We start from the raw sequence: 18,515 nt of genomic DNA on the forward strand, positions 1-18,515 counted from the left end.
TTTCCATTATTATTAAGGGCATTCCATCAGGCAACCTGTTTTCCCCTTGTACCAGGTGAATTGTCCAAATTATGACCTGATTCTACCTGTTCTAGTTCTGGCTTTGCAATTTTTTTTTTGGCAGGTCTAATGTATGAAGCACCCTCTGTTTTTTAACCTACTATGCAGAGCTCATTCAAAACATACTGTGATGGTTAATTTTATGCATCAAGCTGGCTGAGCATAGTAAACAGATATTTGGTCAAACATTATTCTAGATGTTTCCATGAAGGTATTTTTTAGATGAAATTAACATTTCAACCAGTAGACTCTGGGTAAAGCAGACTTCCCTCTCTATTGTGTGCAGGCTTCACCCAACCAGTTCAAGGCCTTAATTAAAAATAACCAAAAGACTGGGGCGCCTGGGTGGCTCAGTCAGTTAAGCATCTGACTTCGGCTCAGGTCATGATCTTGAGGTCCGTGAGTTAGAGCCCCGCGTTGGGCTCTGTGCTGACACCTCAGAGCCTGGAGCCTGCTTCAGATTCTCTCTTTGCCCCTTCCCCGCTCATGCTCTGTCTCTATTTCTCTCTCTCAAAAATAAATAAACATTAAAAACATTTAAAAAAATAACCAAAAGACAAAAAAATCTGTCCTTCCCAGAGGAAATGGAAATTCTGCAAGCTTACTTCTTCCCTGGGTCTCTAGCCTGCCTATCTATCTGGCAGACTTAGACTTGTCAGCCTCCATAACTGCATAAGTCGATTCCTTAAAATAAATCTCAATCTCTGTCTGTCTCTTTCTATGTCTCTCTCTCTCTCTCTCCCTCTCTGCACACACACACACACACACACACACACACCATATTGGTTCTATTTCTCTGGAGAACCCTGACTAATACCGTAGTGAACATTTAACTTACCTGTATGTAAGGTTCAATTTAGCTCTGTGTAAAATTCTACTCACTTAAGTGGAGGCTTCCTAATACATACTAGAAAACTCCTTTTCTCTGACTTGTATTGATTTTTCAAAGAGAGAAAGAGAGGAAGGGAAGGAGAGGGAAGAAAGAGACACAGAGAGACACATACAGAGAATATATTATCCTTATGTTCTATTAGGCTTTTAATTCTTTTTTTTTTTTTTTCAACGTTTATTTATTTTTTGGGACAGAGAGAGACAGAGCATGAATGGGGGAGGGGCAGAGAGAGAGAGGGAGACACAGAATCAGAAACAGGCTCCAGGCTCTGAACCATCAGCCCAGAGCCTGACGCGGGGCTCGAACTCACGGACCGTGAGATCGTGACCTGGCTGAAGTCGGACGCTTAACCGACTGTGCCACCCAGGCGCCCCATATTAGGCTTTTAATTCTAAGGTGGGGAGAAATTTGGTATCTCATGTATAACATGGATGACCACGGAGGTGTTCAACCCTGTGATGATCCAGACCCTTTAATCCATCCTTCTCCTCTGCCCATCAGTATCTAAAGTAGTCCCTGGTTTATGTTATGCTATGTTATGTTGTTATGTTATGTTATGTTATGTTATGTTATGTTATGTTATGTTATGTTAAAACTTTATTTTATTTTTAAATATTATTTCAGTTTTAAAATAAAATCTTTCGTATCTCTTCTTTCTTCCCCTCTACCATGGCCCTGAAGCTTTACATCAGATATGGGACAAAATCCCTCACTACTTTTCATCCACCAAGCTATGGCCAGACTAACTTTCCTAAGCCCCATTTTCATCATTCTCCTTTATTTCCTGAAAACTCAGAAGAAACTTTTTTCTGACTTTTAAGGCCCTGCTTATCTGTATCCTTTACATATACATTTCTCTATATCATACTACAACCTTTGCATTTTTTCCCATGAAACTTAATCTACTTGGAGGGTCATCTCCCTTTTCTTTGGCAAAGTCTTATGCTCCCTTTGGGACCCATGTACAGCTCTGTGTGTGCCTTCTTTAATGCCTCTGCTTCTCACTGATTTTCTTCTCCTGTGACCTAAGACAGTTATATTCAAAAGCTTCGTCCAGAAAAACATTTTAAGTAGTCTTTATATGTTATACATAAAATCTTACACTGTTCCTATTTCATATATGAAGGTCTTGAATAAAGAAAATAATGGAGGGGCACCTGGATGATTCAGTGGGTTGAGCTACTGACTCTGGCTGGGGTCATGATCTCGCAGTTCATGAGTTTGAACCCCACATAGGGCTCACTGCTGTCAGGCTGTCAGTGCAGAGCCTGCTTCGGATCCTCTGTGCCCCTCTCTCTCTGCCCCTCCCACTCTGTGCGCTCTCTCTCTCTCTCTCTCTCTCCCTCAAAAAATAAATAAAACATTAAAAACAAAAAGAAAATATGAAAATAATGGAAAGTGCACTGTCATCTAGTGTGAACTTAATCTTTTTCAGAACTATTCTCTCTGCTTGAACAACCCTGCTGAAGTCCTGGCCCTGTTGTAATTAAGAGTTGTCCAACAAGAAATTTTAATTTACCCCTAAATCTAGGTCTTGGAAACATTGCAGACATATGTGGCTGTGTGTCCTTATCCTAATGATAGCATTGTGTTATTGATGGTGATGTATTTCCTAAAATATTTTCCCCATGCATTGTCACCTTAATCTTTCTTCTTTTTGCCTTACTTTCCTTTCTGAAAACTTTCTCTATTGTCCACATGTAATGATGGAGTGATATGTTTTTAAGTTAAGATTTCTGTTAAAGTTGCTACAGTGGGTTAGTTTTCAAATTCATTTCAGGGCTTATTCATGCAGAGACATTCTCCTAGTCATTAGAGAGAGCTCTTTTCCACTGAGGGATGATCCAGGGACCAGAGCTCACCAAGTTTGTTCTCATTGTTTCAGGGCCACCAAGTGTGAAAGGAAACAGAAGCAAGACAGCGTCCAGATCATCTGTGAAGGGGCCGCAGTGCTTGGTGGTGTGGGGCACACTTCTTGCTGAGCCAAGAGCTGCTGGTTTTCTGGCACCGGTGCGGTGCTGCCATTTCAGCTACACTGAGTGAAATACAAATACAACTGCAGTGTGCGAGTGGCCACTCCAAGAAATGAGAAGGGGCAAGGCAGATGCTATACCAAAAGTGAAAAATATGACAGATACCAAAAACTGAAAGTAAACAAACAAAAACCATGGGGTTGTTAAAATGGAAACTTTAAACATTTTTTTTCAATGTTTATTTTTGAGAGAGAGAGAGAGAGACAGAGTGTGAGTAGGGAAGGGACAGAGAGAGAGGGAGACACAGAATTCAAACCATCTCCAGGCTCTGAGCTGTCAGCACAGAACCCACAAACCGTGAGATCATGACCTGGGCTGAAGTCGGACGCCCAACCGACTGAGCCACCCAGGCGCCCGTAAAATGGAACCTTTAAAGGGGGATCAAGTCCACATAGATGCTACTAGCTCTATAGATTTAAAGTAATCTGGAGGGCACCTGGGTGGCTCAGTCGGTTGAGTGTCTGACTTTGGCTCAGGTCATGATCTTGTGGTTCGTGGGTTCCAGCCCCAGGTCGGGCTCTGTGCTGACAGCTCAGGGCCTGGAGCTTGCTTCAGATTCTGTGTCTCCCTCTCTCTCTACCCATCCCTCATGCTCTCTCTCTCTCAAAAGTAAATAAACATTAAAAAAAATAAAGTAATCTTGGAAATAGTTTCCTAAAGCAGGTCAAAAAGAAAATTCCTGAGTCCCTATGAATCATTATATTTACTTATTTATGCAGCACAGTTTCCTATATTTATTGGTCTCTCATTTTCTCTGTAAAATACTGGACAGAGTAATCAAAAGCATTGCCAATAATGGCTACTTATCAATCTTCCTCTTTATGTAAATGTAAGCCAACAAAAATGGATGGGAGTGATACAAGTGACCATGTCAAGGATCTGAAAACCAGCAAAGGCTGGCTTCTGCAAGCATGTGCTCGCTACTTGCATGACCATAAAGTGGTGACAGGAAGGAAATATTTGGACACCTGAGAGTTCACTAGCCTAGTACAGTCACTCCGGACACATACATAACCACTTCCCACTGAGAAACCTGTAACAGACACTGCTCTTTAATCAGGTCAGGCTTTCTTGCTCAACCTATTCATGGCTTCAGAATTCTTCATAATGATTTTACCTCTTAAATACCACTCAGTCAATTCACTTTTGTTCATCTCCCCTTCTATCACCCAAGTCCAAGCTATCAACATTTCTAGCCCAGGTTGTTAAGACTCTTCTAATTGATTGCTTGGATTTCCCCACCTCCAGCCAATTTTCCATAATGCAGTAAGATCTATTTAAACTCAGATTTGATGTATCATTCCTTTTCTTACAACCCTTTAATGATTATAAACAGGGCTTATAAAGCTCTGCGTTTCTAGAGCCTCATGTTTTCTAACTCCTTGTGCTCTAGCTACATTGGCTTGGCTTTCCTTCAATTTGCCATGCTACTTCCAGCTTCCCCTACTCCCCTCAGCCCAAAACACTCTTCACCAGGCCTCCCCAATTTTTGTTTTTGTCTTCCTGTTATTCAGATCTCAGTTTAAATATTATTTCCTTAGGAAAAATCAGTTGACTATGTAGATTTGATAATAATAATAAATATACATATACATATAATTCATAAATTGTGCATCCTTTTTTTTTTTAGTTTATTTATTTTGAAAGACAGAGAGAGAGAATGCATGCACCATGAGTGGGGGAAGGGCAGAGAGAGAGGGAGAGAGAGAGAATTCCAAGCAGTCTCCTCGATGTCAGCACACAGACCTTGACATGGGGCTCGATCTCATGAATGATGAGATCATGACCGGAGCCAAAATCAAGAGTTGGACACTGAAACAACTGAGCCACCCAGGTGCCCCTACACAGTGTTTTTTGTATCAGCCAAATTTTGTAATAAACTTTTGTGTGCATATATATCCCTGATCCCCCTTTTTAGGATCAGTTATTAAAAATTTACCAACACACATTTGATGAGCTCCAGTGGTCACAGGGCTAATTGTATTGGTTTCCTTCCCTTTCTTGTTTTAGTTCCCTGTTCCTTTACTGGGATCCTTGTTTCCTGGGATCATCTCCAAAACACCTCTTTATAATCAAATCCTCATCTCAGGATCTGTTTTGTGGGTGACCCAAACCATGACAGTCATGGAGTGTATGCGTTATCTACCATTTTATCCCCTGTACCTAACAAGCATGACATAAATACTTGTTGAATGAATAAAATAAGCACGACATCCCAGAGAGCCACTACTAACCAGGTGAACTGGTTGAAGTCTTTTCATTCTGGCAAACTGGCACATGGAGTCGGCTTGGGTCTGTGGCCTACAGTACCCCTGCAATTCATCTGTGATGGGCTAGTCTCTCATCTAAAGATATGTAGGGAATCTATATGGGGCCCTTGGAAAAGAAAAATCAATGTGTACCAGTGCCAAATGAGGTAAAACCAGACAGTGAACTTAAGTGATATGAAGGAAAAAGAGAGCTCCCCTGAGGAAGGAGGAAAGAAGAAGAAGTGGCGGCAGGAAGGTGAGATGAAGTTGCTGAGAGTTACTGAACACTGCTTGGAACCTAGCATCCTCTGAATATGTGAGCGAGTGTGTTCAAGTGACGACTGTGAGGGTGGAAGGAAGGGAAAGATGAAATTTCTTTTTTAAAAAGAATGTTTTACTTATTTTTAAGAGAGAGAAAGAGGTGGGGCAGGGCAGAGAGAGAGGATCAGAAGTGGGCTCTGCACTGACAGCAGTGAGCCTGATGCGGGGCTTGAACTCGTGAACCAAACTCACAAATCATGAGATCACGACCCGAGCCAAGGTCTGACACTCAACCGACTGAGGTCCCAGGAGCCCCGAAAGAGGCAATTTCTAACGGCAACTGCTTCTGCCTGCTCCTGTTTTTGCAGGATTGGCAGAATTTAAAACATGCGGTCTCAGTTGAGGCAAATGATAGAAAGAGATTAAACAGATTACTATTCTGCATAAAACAGTAGGATCATAATTTGAGGAAGGAGTTGGGAAGAGCCTGGAAAAGGAATAGTCCATGAGGGATGTTTTGAGAGAGTAGAGGGCTGACCAGTGTGGTGCAGCAGGGGAGTAATACGAAATCCTTAGAAGGCAGAAAGTCAGAACACAAATTTTCTTGGAAATTGCCGAAATTTGGGGCAGGGCACTGAATTTCCCAAACTTAAGTTTTGTAGGGCAGTACTATGTCACCTGACATCTAGGTTAAATCTAGAATGACTGGATTTGAGAGCTGGAAGGACTTCAGTTCACTGTTGATCTTTCCTCCAGCATTGTGAAGATTACATCTACGGACAAAGTGTAATTGCAAGCCTTTGCTGAACAGCGATTCTGTCCTTCCTTCAGATGGTATGTTCCTCTTGGATCCTTTTATCAGCAGTGTATTCCTATTACGGAAGCTTACTGTTTGATCCTCAATTTAGACATACAAGAAAGAAAAGGAAAAAAAATATTGACCACAGTGGTTTAAAGTTCAGCTGAGTTTTTCTTAGAAATCTTTCCAAGTCTTAACCATTATCCTTTCATCCTAAAGTGGAGAGATTTAAATAACATTTTTGCCAGGCCTTCATGATTAAGAGTTAGGATATGAAAAGTTTTTGGCTGGCAGAGTGGCTGATTACATATTTCTTTCACTTCATACCTACACGTTAATCTTTGTGATAGTTAATACATCGTACATGGTGGAGCTGATTAAAGTTCTTCAGCCCTCTTATTTTGATAAAAGTATTTACCTGTGAGGAATATCACTTTACATCACCTTACATGTAAGGTTGTTTTGAGCTATGAGGACTGACACAGAGTGGGGCATATCTTTAGTCTCAGTTTACAATCTGAGACTAAAAATAGTGATAGGTTCATTAAGTTCAACAACAATAACAAATAGTTATGAAACCTCAGTCATATGCCAGACACTGTGTTAAGTGCGGTTAGAGGCAGGATTTTTTAAAAAGTTTATTCATTTATTTTGAGAGAGAGAGAGAGAGAGAGAGAGAGAGAAAGAACAAGCAGGGGAGGAGCAGAGAGAGAGGAAATGAGAGAGAATCCCAAGCAGGCTCCACACTGTCAGCGTGGAGCCTGATACAAGGCTTGAACTCAGGAACCATGAGATCATGACCTGAGTCAAATCAAGAGTCAGTAGCGCAACCAACTGAGCCCCCCAGATGCCCCAGGATATTTTTTTTGAACATGTTGTTTCATTTCAGGGATTCAGTCTTGGGGGGATACCAGACATGCATATATATAATTTCAATACTGAGTGGTAAATGTTTGATGGCACTATATATACTTTTTCGTTATGGAGTCAGGGAACAGATGGTAATTATGAGTCTTTTCAGAGAGCAGTTGGGAAAGCTTCACAGAGGAGGTGGCATGTTAGCTGGAACTTAAAGCATGAGTAGGAGATCATCAGGCTAAAAGAATGGAAGAGAATTATAGGCATGAGAGAAAAGAATTTGTGCAAAGTCACAAAAGCATAAATATGGAGGACGTATTTTGGCAGTGGTGGGTAGTGTGAACAGAATAGACAGCCGACTACTGTTTCTGGATCACTGAATTGGCTCTCTCAGAAATTCTTAGTAGGTAGGGCAAAAAGGGAAATAATCAAATTATTCCTATCAACTCTGACTTCCCTGAAGGTATTATGATACACAAATTCATTCATTTATTCCTTCAGTCACTCAACATGTATTAATTGCTTGCCTAGTATGTGCCAAGCATCTGGCTGGACACTGATGATATTGCAAAAAGTAGAGACAGACTGAATCCTTAACCTCGTGGAACGTTAGCAGCTGTGTTCTCTGTTGAGTTCATTCAGTTTAGCTCATCCCACTGACTCCTGTCAAAGGAGTCAAATGCTGTGTGAGATTAAGAAAATTTAGAAATGCGTGGTTATTTTCATGTATTACCTAGATGGGATGTGACAGCCAATTTTATGTATCAACTTGACTGGGCCACTGGGTGCCCAGATATTTGGTTAAACATTATTCTGGGTATGTTTGTGAGGGCATTGCTGGATGCAGTTAACATTTGAATATGTAGATGGAGTAGAGGAGATTGCCCTCCCTAATATGGGCCTCTTCTAATCAGTTGGAGGTCTGACTACGGACAAAAGGCTAAGTGAGAGAGAATTCTCTCTCTTTGCTGGACTGAGCTGAGGCCCTGGTTTTCCTGCCTTTGGACTTCAGCTCAGACTGGAGCTCATGCTATTGGCTCTCCTGGGTCTCCAGCTTGCTGGAGTGTATACCTTGGGACTTCTTAGCCTCCATAACCACATGAGCCAATTCCTGATATTAATCAGATATAGATATTGATATAAACCTATTGATTCTATTTCTCTGGAGAACCCAGACTAATACAGTGGAATAAAAGACAAACGTCCAGTAGCAGAATAGCTCTGCCTGAAGTCTGCTTCTTCACCATTTAAAATATCGCAATTTATTAAGAGATCTGGCTTACAACTTAAATGGAATGTCCAGCAAATGAAAATAGTGTAACCTGGAAGACAGAACACTGAGGAGATAGACCACATGATGATTCTAATGAGTGAAAAGAAAAATGTATTGCTGCCTACATACATCTAAAACAAATAAAACCACACCAAACCACAAAACTGTTGATAAAACTGGGGTGTCTGGGTGGCTCAGTTGGTTAAGCATCTGACTCCTGGTTTCAGCTCAGGTCATGATCTCACGGTTTTGTGGGCTTGAGCCCTGCACTGCACTCTACACTGACATTGCAGAGCCTGTTTGGGATTCTCGCTCTCTCTTTGTCCCTCCCCTGCTGGCACTCTCTCTCTCTCAAAAAATAAGTAAACTTAAAAAAAGTTGATAAACTTTGTTTTAAATGTTTAATTTTTGAGAAAGAGAGAGCACAGTGGGGGAGGGGCAGAGAGAGAGAGAGAGGACACAGAATCTGAAGCAGGCTCCAGGCTCCAAGCTGTCAGCAGAGCCGGATGCAGGGCTTGAACCCACGAACTGTGAGATCAGAACCTGAGACAAAGTCAGACACTTAACTGACTGAGCCACCCAGGTGTCCTAATAAAATTTTTGGGTGAATGCATGTTATGAAGAAGATAAGATGCTGGGCTTCTCTGATACTTTATACTCTCATTTTTTTGAAATAGGAGTGATCTTAACAATTAATTGGCTCTGTAAGAAAAAATGGCTTAGGATCAACTACCCTAAAAAATGTTAATAATGAGAGATCTCAGAAATTTATACAAGATAACAATTCATTTAGTGTTCTAGAGGCATATTTTGCAAGTACTTTATCTCAAGGGATTAACTACTAAACCAAACTGCTTAAACTGAGAGATTTCTATGAGTGTTTTATTGAGATTTTAATGGCTTGGTGGGCGTTTGGTGACACTAACCTTAAAAATTTTCCAGGCTAAAATTATCTCAGTAATACCATGGTGCAGAACTTTGGAGTCCTAGTTGTCATTTTACTATGCATGGGAGAGACTCAGAACTGTCTTATGAGGGAGGGAAGCTTTGGTCTTGTCTAGAGTGATCATCCCCCCCCTCCCCATTTCCATGTAAGTGAAATGCCTTTTTATCAGGATACTTCTTAGTTAGAATCTTCATTTTTCACTAAGACATGGCATTTCTCTTCCCAGCTGAGCTGATTATGAAAGCATTGGGTCTGCCTTTAATTGGCAACAAGAATATTTGCACTTTAAGCCCATGTCAGCAAATACAGTGCTTCTTGGTCAATACTAATCAAAAGCTGAGTTATGAAATATAATTTTTATTTATGGAACATTGACTAAAAGTTATGCAGCACATTCGTTCTTCTAGATACTCTAAAATCATTCCTTGAATTAAGGCAGACAATCAGCACCTCGCCCCTCATAGAACTGCTATAATGAACTGGGCTTTGGAATTCATTATGCATCTCCAGTGAAGGAAGTGCTAAGAAACTCAGAGGCAAATTCATGAGCTACCCAAAGCAAACTTAAAGAACTTTATACTGTTTATTTTGTATACAATTCTCCCTACAGAATCATCTGGTTTTTTTTTTTTTTTTTAATTATTGAGGTTTTAAAAAAACATAAAATTTTGGGGGCACCTAGGTGGCTCAGTCGGTTCAGGGTCCAACTTCAGCTCAGGTCATGATCTCACCATCTGTGACTTCAAAGTCCTGCTTTGGGCTCTGTGCTGACAGCTCAGAGCCTGGATCCTGCTTCTGATTCTGTCTCCTTCTCTCTGCCCCTCCCCCACTCATACTCTGTGTCTCTGTCTCTCAAAAATGCATGTTAGGGGTGCCTGGGTGGCACAGTCAGTTGGGCATCCGACTTCAGCTCAGGTCATGATCTCATGGTTTGTGAGTCTGAGCTCTGTGTTGGGCTCTGTGCTGACAGCTCAGAGCCTGGAGCCTACTTCGGATTCTGTGTCTCCCTCTCTCTGTGCCCCTCCCCCACTCACACTCTGTCTCTCTCTCTCTCTCTCTCTCTCTCTCTCAAAAAGAAAGATTAAAAAAAACAAATGTTAAGAAAAAGAAAGAAAGAAAATAACAAAATTTTAAAGTGAACAATTCAGTAATCATGAATTCATAAATTCACAATGCTGTACAAAACACCACCTCTATCTAGTTCCAAAATTGTTTTACTACTCCAAAAGAGTTTTTTGACTTTTTTTTTTTTTTTTTCCTCTGGGTGGCTCAGTTGGTTAAGCATCTGGTTCTTGATTTTGGCTCAGGTCATGATCTCGGGGGTTCATGAGATCGAGCCTCGTGTCTGGCTCTGTGCTGACAGCACAGAGTCTGCTTGGGATTCTCTCTCTCCCAATCTCTCTCTGCCCTTCCCCCACGTGTAAAAAAGTCTAATACTAAGCCCCAGTGCAGGAAGTTGAGGAGGAGGAATCAGGAAATATGAGAAGAACCAAGAAATCATTTTGTGGAAGCTAAATGAAGAAGGAGTTTCAAGAAGGGAGTGGTCAACAGAAGCCCTTGCCAGAAATATCATGTAAAATAAAGATGGAAATGAGGCTGCTAAATTGATTAATTAGGAAGCCACCAGTGATTTTTGTGGAAGTTGTGTCCTTGTAGTGTGCGGTTAGAGGTGAAACTGGTGAAACTAAAAAACAACTGGCAGCATAGTGACAGAGACAGAAAAGAAGCTGTGGTCGGAAGGCAAAGCAAATTTGAGGGAATATTTTTTTTTAATGAGGGTTACTTAAGCTAAACATAATTTAGTAGGTGGAGGAAACCTGACAAATAGTCTTGGCTTTGCAACCAGCTACAGCATGACCTTGAGCAAAGCACCTCACATTTCTAGTTTTGATTTTCTTACCCATGAAGCACAGTGGCTGAACTAGATTATGTCTAAGATTCCTTCCTGCTTTAGTGTTCTAAAGGATAATCGTGAGTGGAAGGAATATATAAATATAATGAAAACAGTAAAGCAATTTTGAAAGTACAATAACTACTCATCATATAGTGTCATTTTTATTAATCTACCTGAAATGCTGATCTTTAATAAGGTTTTATGATATCATAATGAAAGAAAGGAATCCAGTGAGCATTTACTATCACAAACAAAAACGTTTGTTTTGTCTTATACAATCAACTGTTAAATAATTTGAAAGTCATAATAGTGGTTGATGTGGATTGTAGTTGATTATAAATGGCCTTAAGGTTTTTGAAATTTCTCCCATCAAGAGATAAGGTCTATGTTCCCTCCCCCTGAATTGAGATAAGCTCTATGTCTGTCTAGCCATTACAATGGGAGGCAGTGACACTGATTCTGAGTAGTGAAGAGAGTGAAGGCTTCTACCTTCTGCCTCTTGCCATATTAACTCTTTGAACCCATGCTGCCAAGCTTTAAGGATGTCCAAGCAGCCCTGTTGAAGAGTCCTACATAGAAAAGAAATGAGCCCCACTCCACCCCCCACCAACCAGCCAACAGCCGTGGTTGACTACTGATTTGCCAGCTATGTGAGTGAACAAACTTGGACAAAGATGTTCAATACCCATTAGCTTGAGATACGCTAGTTGACACAACATGGAGCATGGAAAAGCTGTTCTCACTGATCCCTGCCCACATTTCAGATTTATGGGCAAAATAAATTATTGCTGTTTTAAGCCACAAACTTTGGGGATGGTTTATAATGCAGCAATAAATAATTGGATCATGCAGTTAACATTTATTCACTGGTAATCACGTAAGCCAAATATAATCTGTATGGGTGGTTCTTCTTCCATGCCATATATGTATTTGTGAAAACCCTTGTATTTCACAAAATTGCATACTAATTGACATAGAGTTTATGAGGAAAATAGGATTGAGGTTGATCACTCAAAACCTGTAGAATTTTGAAAAGAGAGTCCTAACTAAAACAGTAACAATCGTATTTAAAAAACATCAGCCATAGCACAGTAATTTGACATCTGCTATAGACACATTTTTCCAGATAACTTTCCTCTGGCAAGGGAAATAAAAGCAAAATGAAACTATTGGGACTATACCAAAATAAAAAGCTTTTGCACAATGAAGGAAACCATCAACCAAACAAAAAGGCAGCCTTCCAAATGGAGAAGATATTTGCAAATAATATATCTGATAGGGGGTTAATATCTAACGTATATAAGACTTATACAACTCAACACAAAAAAACCCAAATAATCCAATTAAAAAATGGGCAGAAGACTTGAATAGACATTTTTGCAAAGAAACATACATATGGCTAATAGACACATGAAAAGTTGCTCAATATCACTACTCATCAGGGAAATGCAAATTAAAAGCACCATGAGGTATCACTTGACTACCATTCAGGATGGCTAAAATAAAAAACACGAGCATTAACAAGTGTTGGCAAGGAGGTGGAGAAAAAGGAACCCTCATGCTCTTTTGGTGGGAATGCAAACTTATTCAGCCATGTGGAAAACAGTATAAAGTTTCTTCAAAAAATTAAAGATAAAATTACCATATGATCCAGTAATTACACTATTGGGTATTTACCCAAAGAAAATGAAAACACTAATTTGAAAAGATATATGTGCCCCCATGTTTATTGCAGCATTATTTATAATAGCCAAGATATGGAAACAACCCAAGTGTCCCTGGATAGATGAATGTATAAAGAAGATGTGATACACACACACACACACACACACACACACACACACACACACATTATATATATATATGTATATACATATATATATATAATGGAATATTACTTAGTCATAAAAAAGAATGAAATCTTGCCATTTGCAATAACATAGATGGATCTAGAGGGTATAATGCTAAGTTAAATAAATAAGAGTAAGACAAATACCATATGATTTAGTTTGTATGTGGAATATAAGAAACAACAAATGAACAAAGGAAAAAGGAGACTAACAAAAAAACCACACTCTTAAGCACAGAGAAAAAATTGTAGGTTGCCAGATGGTAGTGCCTGAGGGGTCGGTGAAATAGATAACTCAGATTAAGAGTACGCATATATTATTGAGCACTGAGAAATGTATAGAATTGTGGAATCATTATACTGTACACCTGAAACTAACATAACACTGTGTGTTAATTATAGTTGAATAAAAAAATGTTTTAAAGAATAGAAAAAATTTAAAAATATAAACCATAACAAATCTTTACTGTCATTTGCACTTAGAACCATAGTGCCTCCTCATCAGCCTTATAACCTGGGGTTCATGTTTCCTTAAAGACGTTTTTACCTACAGTTTCAACATACAGCTGTATAAAGCGGAAAGCATAGGAGTTCTTAAAGGCACTAAATCAACTCCTTCTTGCCCTAAATAAGACTCTGTTACAGAATTTTCATTTTTTTTCTTAAGGTCTTCATAAATTGCTAAAAATTTCTCTTCAACTGTGATAAAGCTTAATTCTATTGTCTCAAAAATAAACATTTTTAGAAGTTCAAAAGTGAACCAAGAGGATTTCAATGTTTACTGACATTCTTACTTATCAATTACACATGAGCTAACTGGCATGAAAGAAACCACACAGAAGAACAGATGGTATGAATGGTCAGGCTGTAAGTGGTGAACAGAGGACATATATCGATTGTAAAAGCCCAATCCTCTGTTGCCATAGTCCCTTGTTGTGGACTTTCGTCTTAGGATCCACCTTGTCCTGATGGACTTTTAGTTTTGAAGCCTCATAGAGATGGCTATTCTGTGTGGGTAGCATTTGGTACGGCTTTGATTTCAGTTTCTTTCACCAGATCCATCAGGGAAGGGGTGTCAGTGCTCTGTGCGGGCCCAGGGCCTAGAGCTAAGGGAAGGACACTGGCAGAAGAGGTTAAATGGACTGCTTTTCTGCTGGAAATGCTGGTGTGAGGAAACCTTGTCCTGGGTCAAGGATGACTTTGTCACTGGTCTTGGAGGGAGTGTCATAGATGGTTTCCTCAAAGAGGAGGTCGTCAGCTAACATAGACTTTGTGGTAAAAAAAAAAAAAAAAAACTCACCAGGAGTACTGTGTCCTGTTTTGTCCACTGTCTCAAGCCTGGATTGATCAAGAGGAAGTTCTGGACTCAAAGTAGCATCCTAAAGAATGAATTTAGAAAGACAGATGTTAAGAAGTGACATTTCCCTGTATGTGGGAAGGGTTACACTCTATTTTTTTCCTTCATTTAAATATAAGCAAATCATGTTATAGTTGATTGGAATCTACGACGGATTTTGATATAGGATGTAATACAGAAATTTGTCCTGAAAGGAAAACATGCATTGATACAGTGGTAAAATATGATCAACTGCCTTCTTGACTTCTGAATCTGCCTAGGTAGGGTTAACTAAAAACTGAAATATGATGAATTGCCAATCATGTTTGAATTTATGAATTCCTTCATTTAAAGAGGGAATAGAGCCTAGTTAGCACTTTCACTTATCAATATCCCAGTTTTTGGCATAAGTTAAATGGATATAGCTTTAAATGAAATATAAAAATTATTGCAGAATTTATTATTTTTACTTTTGAAGACATTATACTTATAAAATCCTCACAGATAAATAAAGGTAAGACCTTAAGATTTAAGAACAAACTTATAAGGTAAACCTATGCTTGTATTTATTTCTCAAAGTCAAAATTAAATTATATATTCTGCTTTAAGTATTCTTTTCAGTTCATGAACATGTGTTTGTTTTATCAAAACAGCAAGTCCTGACACTAATTGAAACAAAGATCTAACTATGGTGAAGAGAATTTTGAATTTTAGGGTATTTGAAAAGTAAGTTGTATCCTATTAACACAGAAAATATAAATGGCAACCAAGTACTGCCTGTAAAAAACAGAAAAAAAATATAATTAGCATTGCAAAGAAGATTTTGTTCTGTTCAGTCCTTAAGTGGATTTTTTTTTCTTATGGAAAGCTTCGTTCCTATTTGAAGAATGAAAGAACAATAAGCTCACTTACCTTTGTGATATCGGCAAGGAGTGTGGGCAGCACTGACTGGAAGTCGGGATCGGAGCCTGGCAATGACCCCAACAATTCTGCAGGTGAAAAATCACAAGGTTTGAGTATTTCTTTCTTTTTCTTTTTTTCTTTTGTGGTTGGGGCACTAAAACAGTCAGGGTTGAAAATGTGGCAATAATCAGTTTTTAAGGAGTGGTGTAGCAAATCATTTAGAAATCAGCATCACATACACTAATAGTCACTGATATGAGTAATAAATTGAAAGACAAACGTGGGGGTACATCTTACATGTATATGTGATAAGAACAGTTATTAAAGTAGGCTTTTAGGATGTTTAGCTTTACTGTATAGATTTGGATTAAGCAGGCAGGTTGATTGGCTAGGCCAGTGGGGATGAAGAAACAACTAAGCTAACAAAGAAAGAAATAGGTAGAATAAATGCTGGAACCAAGGGCCATTTGCAGATTCTACTTCTACCTTGAAGCCCGATTCTCAGAACATCTCAGAAGTTTGAACAGAGATAAACCAGAGCACCAAATGGTCTCTGAGATGAGTCTGAAGCTCACCTTTTCTTGCCTAGGAGATTCCCTTGCCCTGCATGTTGTGCCAAGAGACCTTTTGATGTTTTCCAGTGTTGAGTTTGACTGCCTAAACCAGAGAAATAGAACTGGCAGAGAATGCCAGTTTCATGCCATGTCATACTAAAATGGCATTTCTAGGGTCCATCTATTATGCCAAGAGTGCTGGGCTTAGGGATGAGTTCTAGGCTCCTGGGTTCCTTCAGCTACCCTCTGAGAATCCTGAGTGTGCCTGATGATCTTGTTGACTTTCTTAGATCCACTCTTCTCTTCTCTCCCTGCTACTCTCTGCCCTAGGATGTTGACTTATATGGACTATATCAATGGTTTTTTGCTCTCTGGCTTTGGGATGGCTTAGACTATGAGGCAAACCCTTAATGCCTAGAGGTAGTAATGGGGCCTTGCTACTTTTGGCTCCAGAGAACTGTCCTATTCCTTTGTGTATTAGGAAAGACTTTATAAATAGTCCCTTTATCAAACTCTCCTCATGTCATCCTATTCTATTCTAATAATGTGCCATCCATTTCCTTCTGGGACTCAACCAATTTACTGGGTGAGGGAATCTGGGTTGTGCCAATGGAACAGAACTGTCCGTGGGTGCTTCTTTCCATCTGGACTCCATTGGATGACTGTAGTTGAACTACTGAACTGAAACTCTGGGCTTCTCCTGGACCTATTCTTGATGTGAAGTAGCACTAAAGGCTCATCCAATGAGACACAGGTTGGAGTGAGGAAAGAGAAGTGATACCATATGTGATGTGCCTGTAACACAAATGATTGACTCTATAAGGCCCAAGTTAAAATGACAGTGACCCTGAGATATTCTACACCTCCTAGTGTCTCTGTCAAAATGAGGATAAATCCAGAACTATGAAATCACCAACTGACCATCAATGAACTGAATTGTTTCCACATCCAAGGATTTGTCTTCTTCTAGTGCTCTGCTGATTAGCTTTTTGAGGTCTGAAGCTGTGAGATAGATTTCTGGTTGCTTGTCTTCCTCCATCATTCCATGAGGGACTCCTTCTCTCTCAATTTTGTTGGAATCAAAAGACAGGAGGTTACTCGCAGGGCTTTTTGCATCTGCAATGTCTCTCTTAAAGATGGCCAAAAGTCGCATCTCTGTGGAGCTTGAACTGTAGACAGCAGAGGACACATTCCACCCAAACCTGTTGTTACATGCCTCATAAAGACAGTCACTGTGTTTCTATAAAGATTCAAGACAGCTTCATCATCTTTGCTGATGGGCTTTTAAAGAATATCTCACTTCAAAGCTAGTTTAAATGTTTATTAGAAATTTGAAATGTGGAAGAAGAATTGACCTATATTTTAGTCCTTAGAACGCCAGGCTGAAGAGGGGCTACTAACTGCATCAAGTGATCATGGATTTTTATTCCTTCTGAAAAAGTGTTAATTGTCAAGAGTTGTTATTACTGACCAGTAGTTTTGGTGGTGTTACAAGTAAAGTCATGCAGTGCCAATCAGCAGGAAGGATGAATTGTCCTTTTTTCTATAACCTTCTTCAGGAAGGTCTATGAAATAGCAATACAGGACATAGAAATGGGACAATAGTATGTACACATTGTACCAAGTCAAAGCTTCAATTTTCAGGTTATTTCTCTTCTGCTTCTTTCAAGAAGTATTTTTTCATTAAAAAACAAAATTCTAAAATAACATAATTTTTTTCCTCAAGCTGCTTTTAAGATAACATCTTGGAAGAAAGGTGTGAAAAAAGAGAAAGGGAAGTACTATACGATTAACTATATTTATTATCATATTTATTGATTTAATGCCTTTTTGCATATAGAAATGAAATGGGATTCTCTGTAGCTTTGTCCTCCATGATCAGGTTTTACCTTTCAATTTATGCCATAAATCCACACAAAGGGATGCAAGAGTGTTTCAAAGGCCACAGGAACTGATAATGTTTACTCTTGGCAATTCTTTGGGCCACACAATCCGTCAGAATCTACAGTTCATTATTTCACTAGTCACTTATAGGAGCCAAAGCTGGATTCTTATTACTGAGCTCTCCACGGTATTGTGGGCTCTGTCCCAGTTCAAACTGACCTTGGAACCAAGGAGCAAATTAGTTTCTCTCCTTTATTCCAGACTTAGGTTGGCTGCTTATACAAGTGTGCATTCAGACAGACAATTTCCCATCACAAATGACATTTAAGAAACTGTTAAAACACGCTTGCCTCAGAGAAAGGCATTTTTATGTTTTTCTAATTAGATTTTGAATTTTACAGGATACACTTTCACTGATCAAGTCATTGTTCACGTACTTATCTCATACAGTAATTTTGACTTAAGAGTTTTTTTAGTATGAAATAATTGCTTAATTAATTAATTAATTATTTTTTTTAACATGGTTAAATTTTAACATCAGCAAAGACATAAATCCAGCAATAGATCCAGATTTTGTGGGATCTCAAGCTCATACAAATAAGTGTCTGTCTTCAAGAAAAACAATACAGCACATGGAGATAAAATTAAATACAGAAATGAATCTGTTTAAAGTAGAGAAGAAATTAAGAAACAATAAACATGTCTAAAAGCAGACACATAACTC

At 39.2% G+C, this 18,515-nt stretch overlaps 1 protein-coding gene across 3 annotated transcripts in view; it reads right to left on the bottom strand.

Moving 5' to 3' along the window:
* Positions 1 to 18,515, bottom strand: part of IMPG1 (interphotoreceptor matrix proteoglycan 1) — a 133,994-nt gene that overhangs the window by 57,550 nt on the left and 57,929 nt on the right. For all 3 annotated transcript variants that reach the window (XM_086707276.1, XM_086707275.1, XM_086707273.1), the window contains 3 exons: positions 16,829 to 17,076; positions 15,363 to 15,439; positions 14,415 to 14,493 (listed from right to left, as the gene is read on the bottom strand). In XM_086707276.1, coding sequence (XP_086563402.1) covers positions 14,415 to 14,493; positions 15,363 to 15,439; positions 16,829 to 17,076 — 404 coding nt within the window. The remainder of the gene's footprint in view (positions 1 to 14,414; positions 14,494 to 15,362; positions 15,440 to 16,828; positions 17,077 to 18,515) is intronic.

Source organism: Puma concolor, chromosome B2 (genome assembly GCF_028749965.1).
Source record: "Puma concolor isolate L17-30 chromosome B2, mPumCon1.1.hap2, whole genome shotgun sequence".
Classification (NCBI taxonomy): Eukaryota; Metazoa; Chordata; class Mammalia; order Carnivora; family Felidae; genus Puma; species Puma concolor.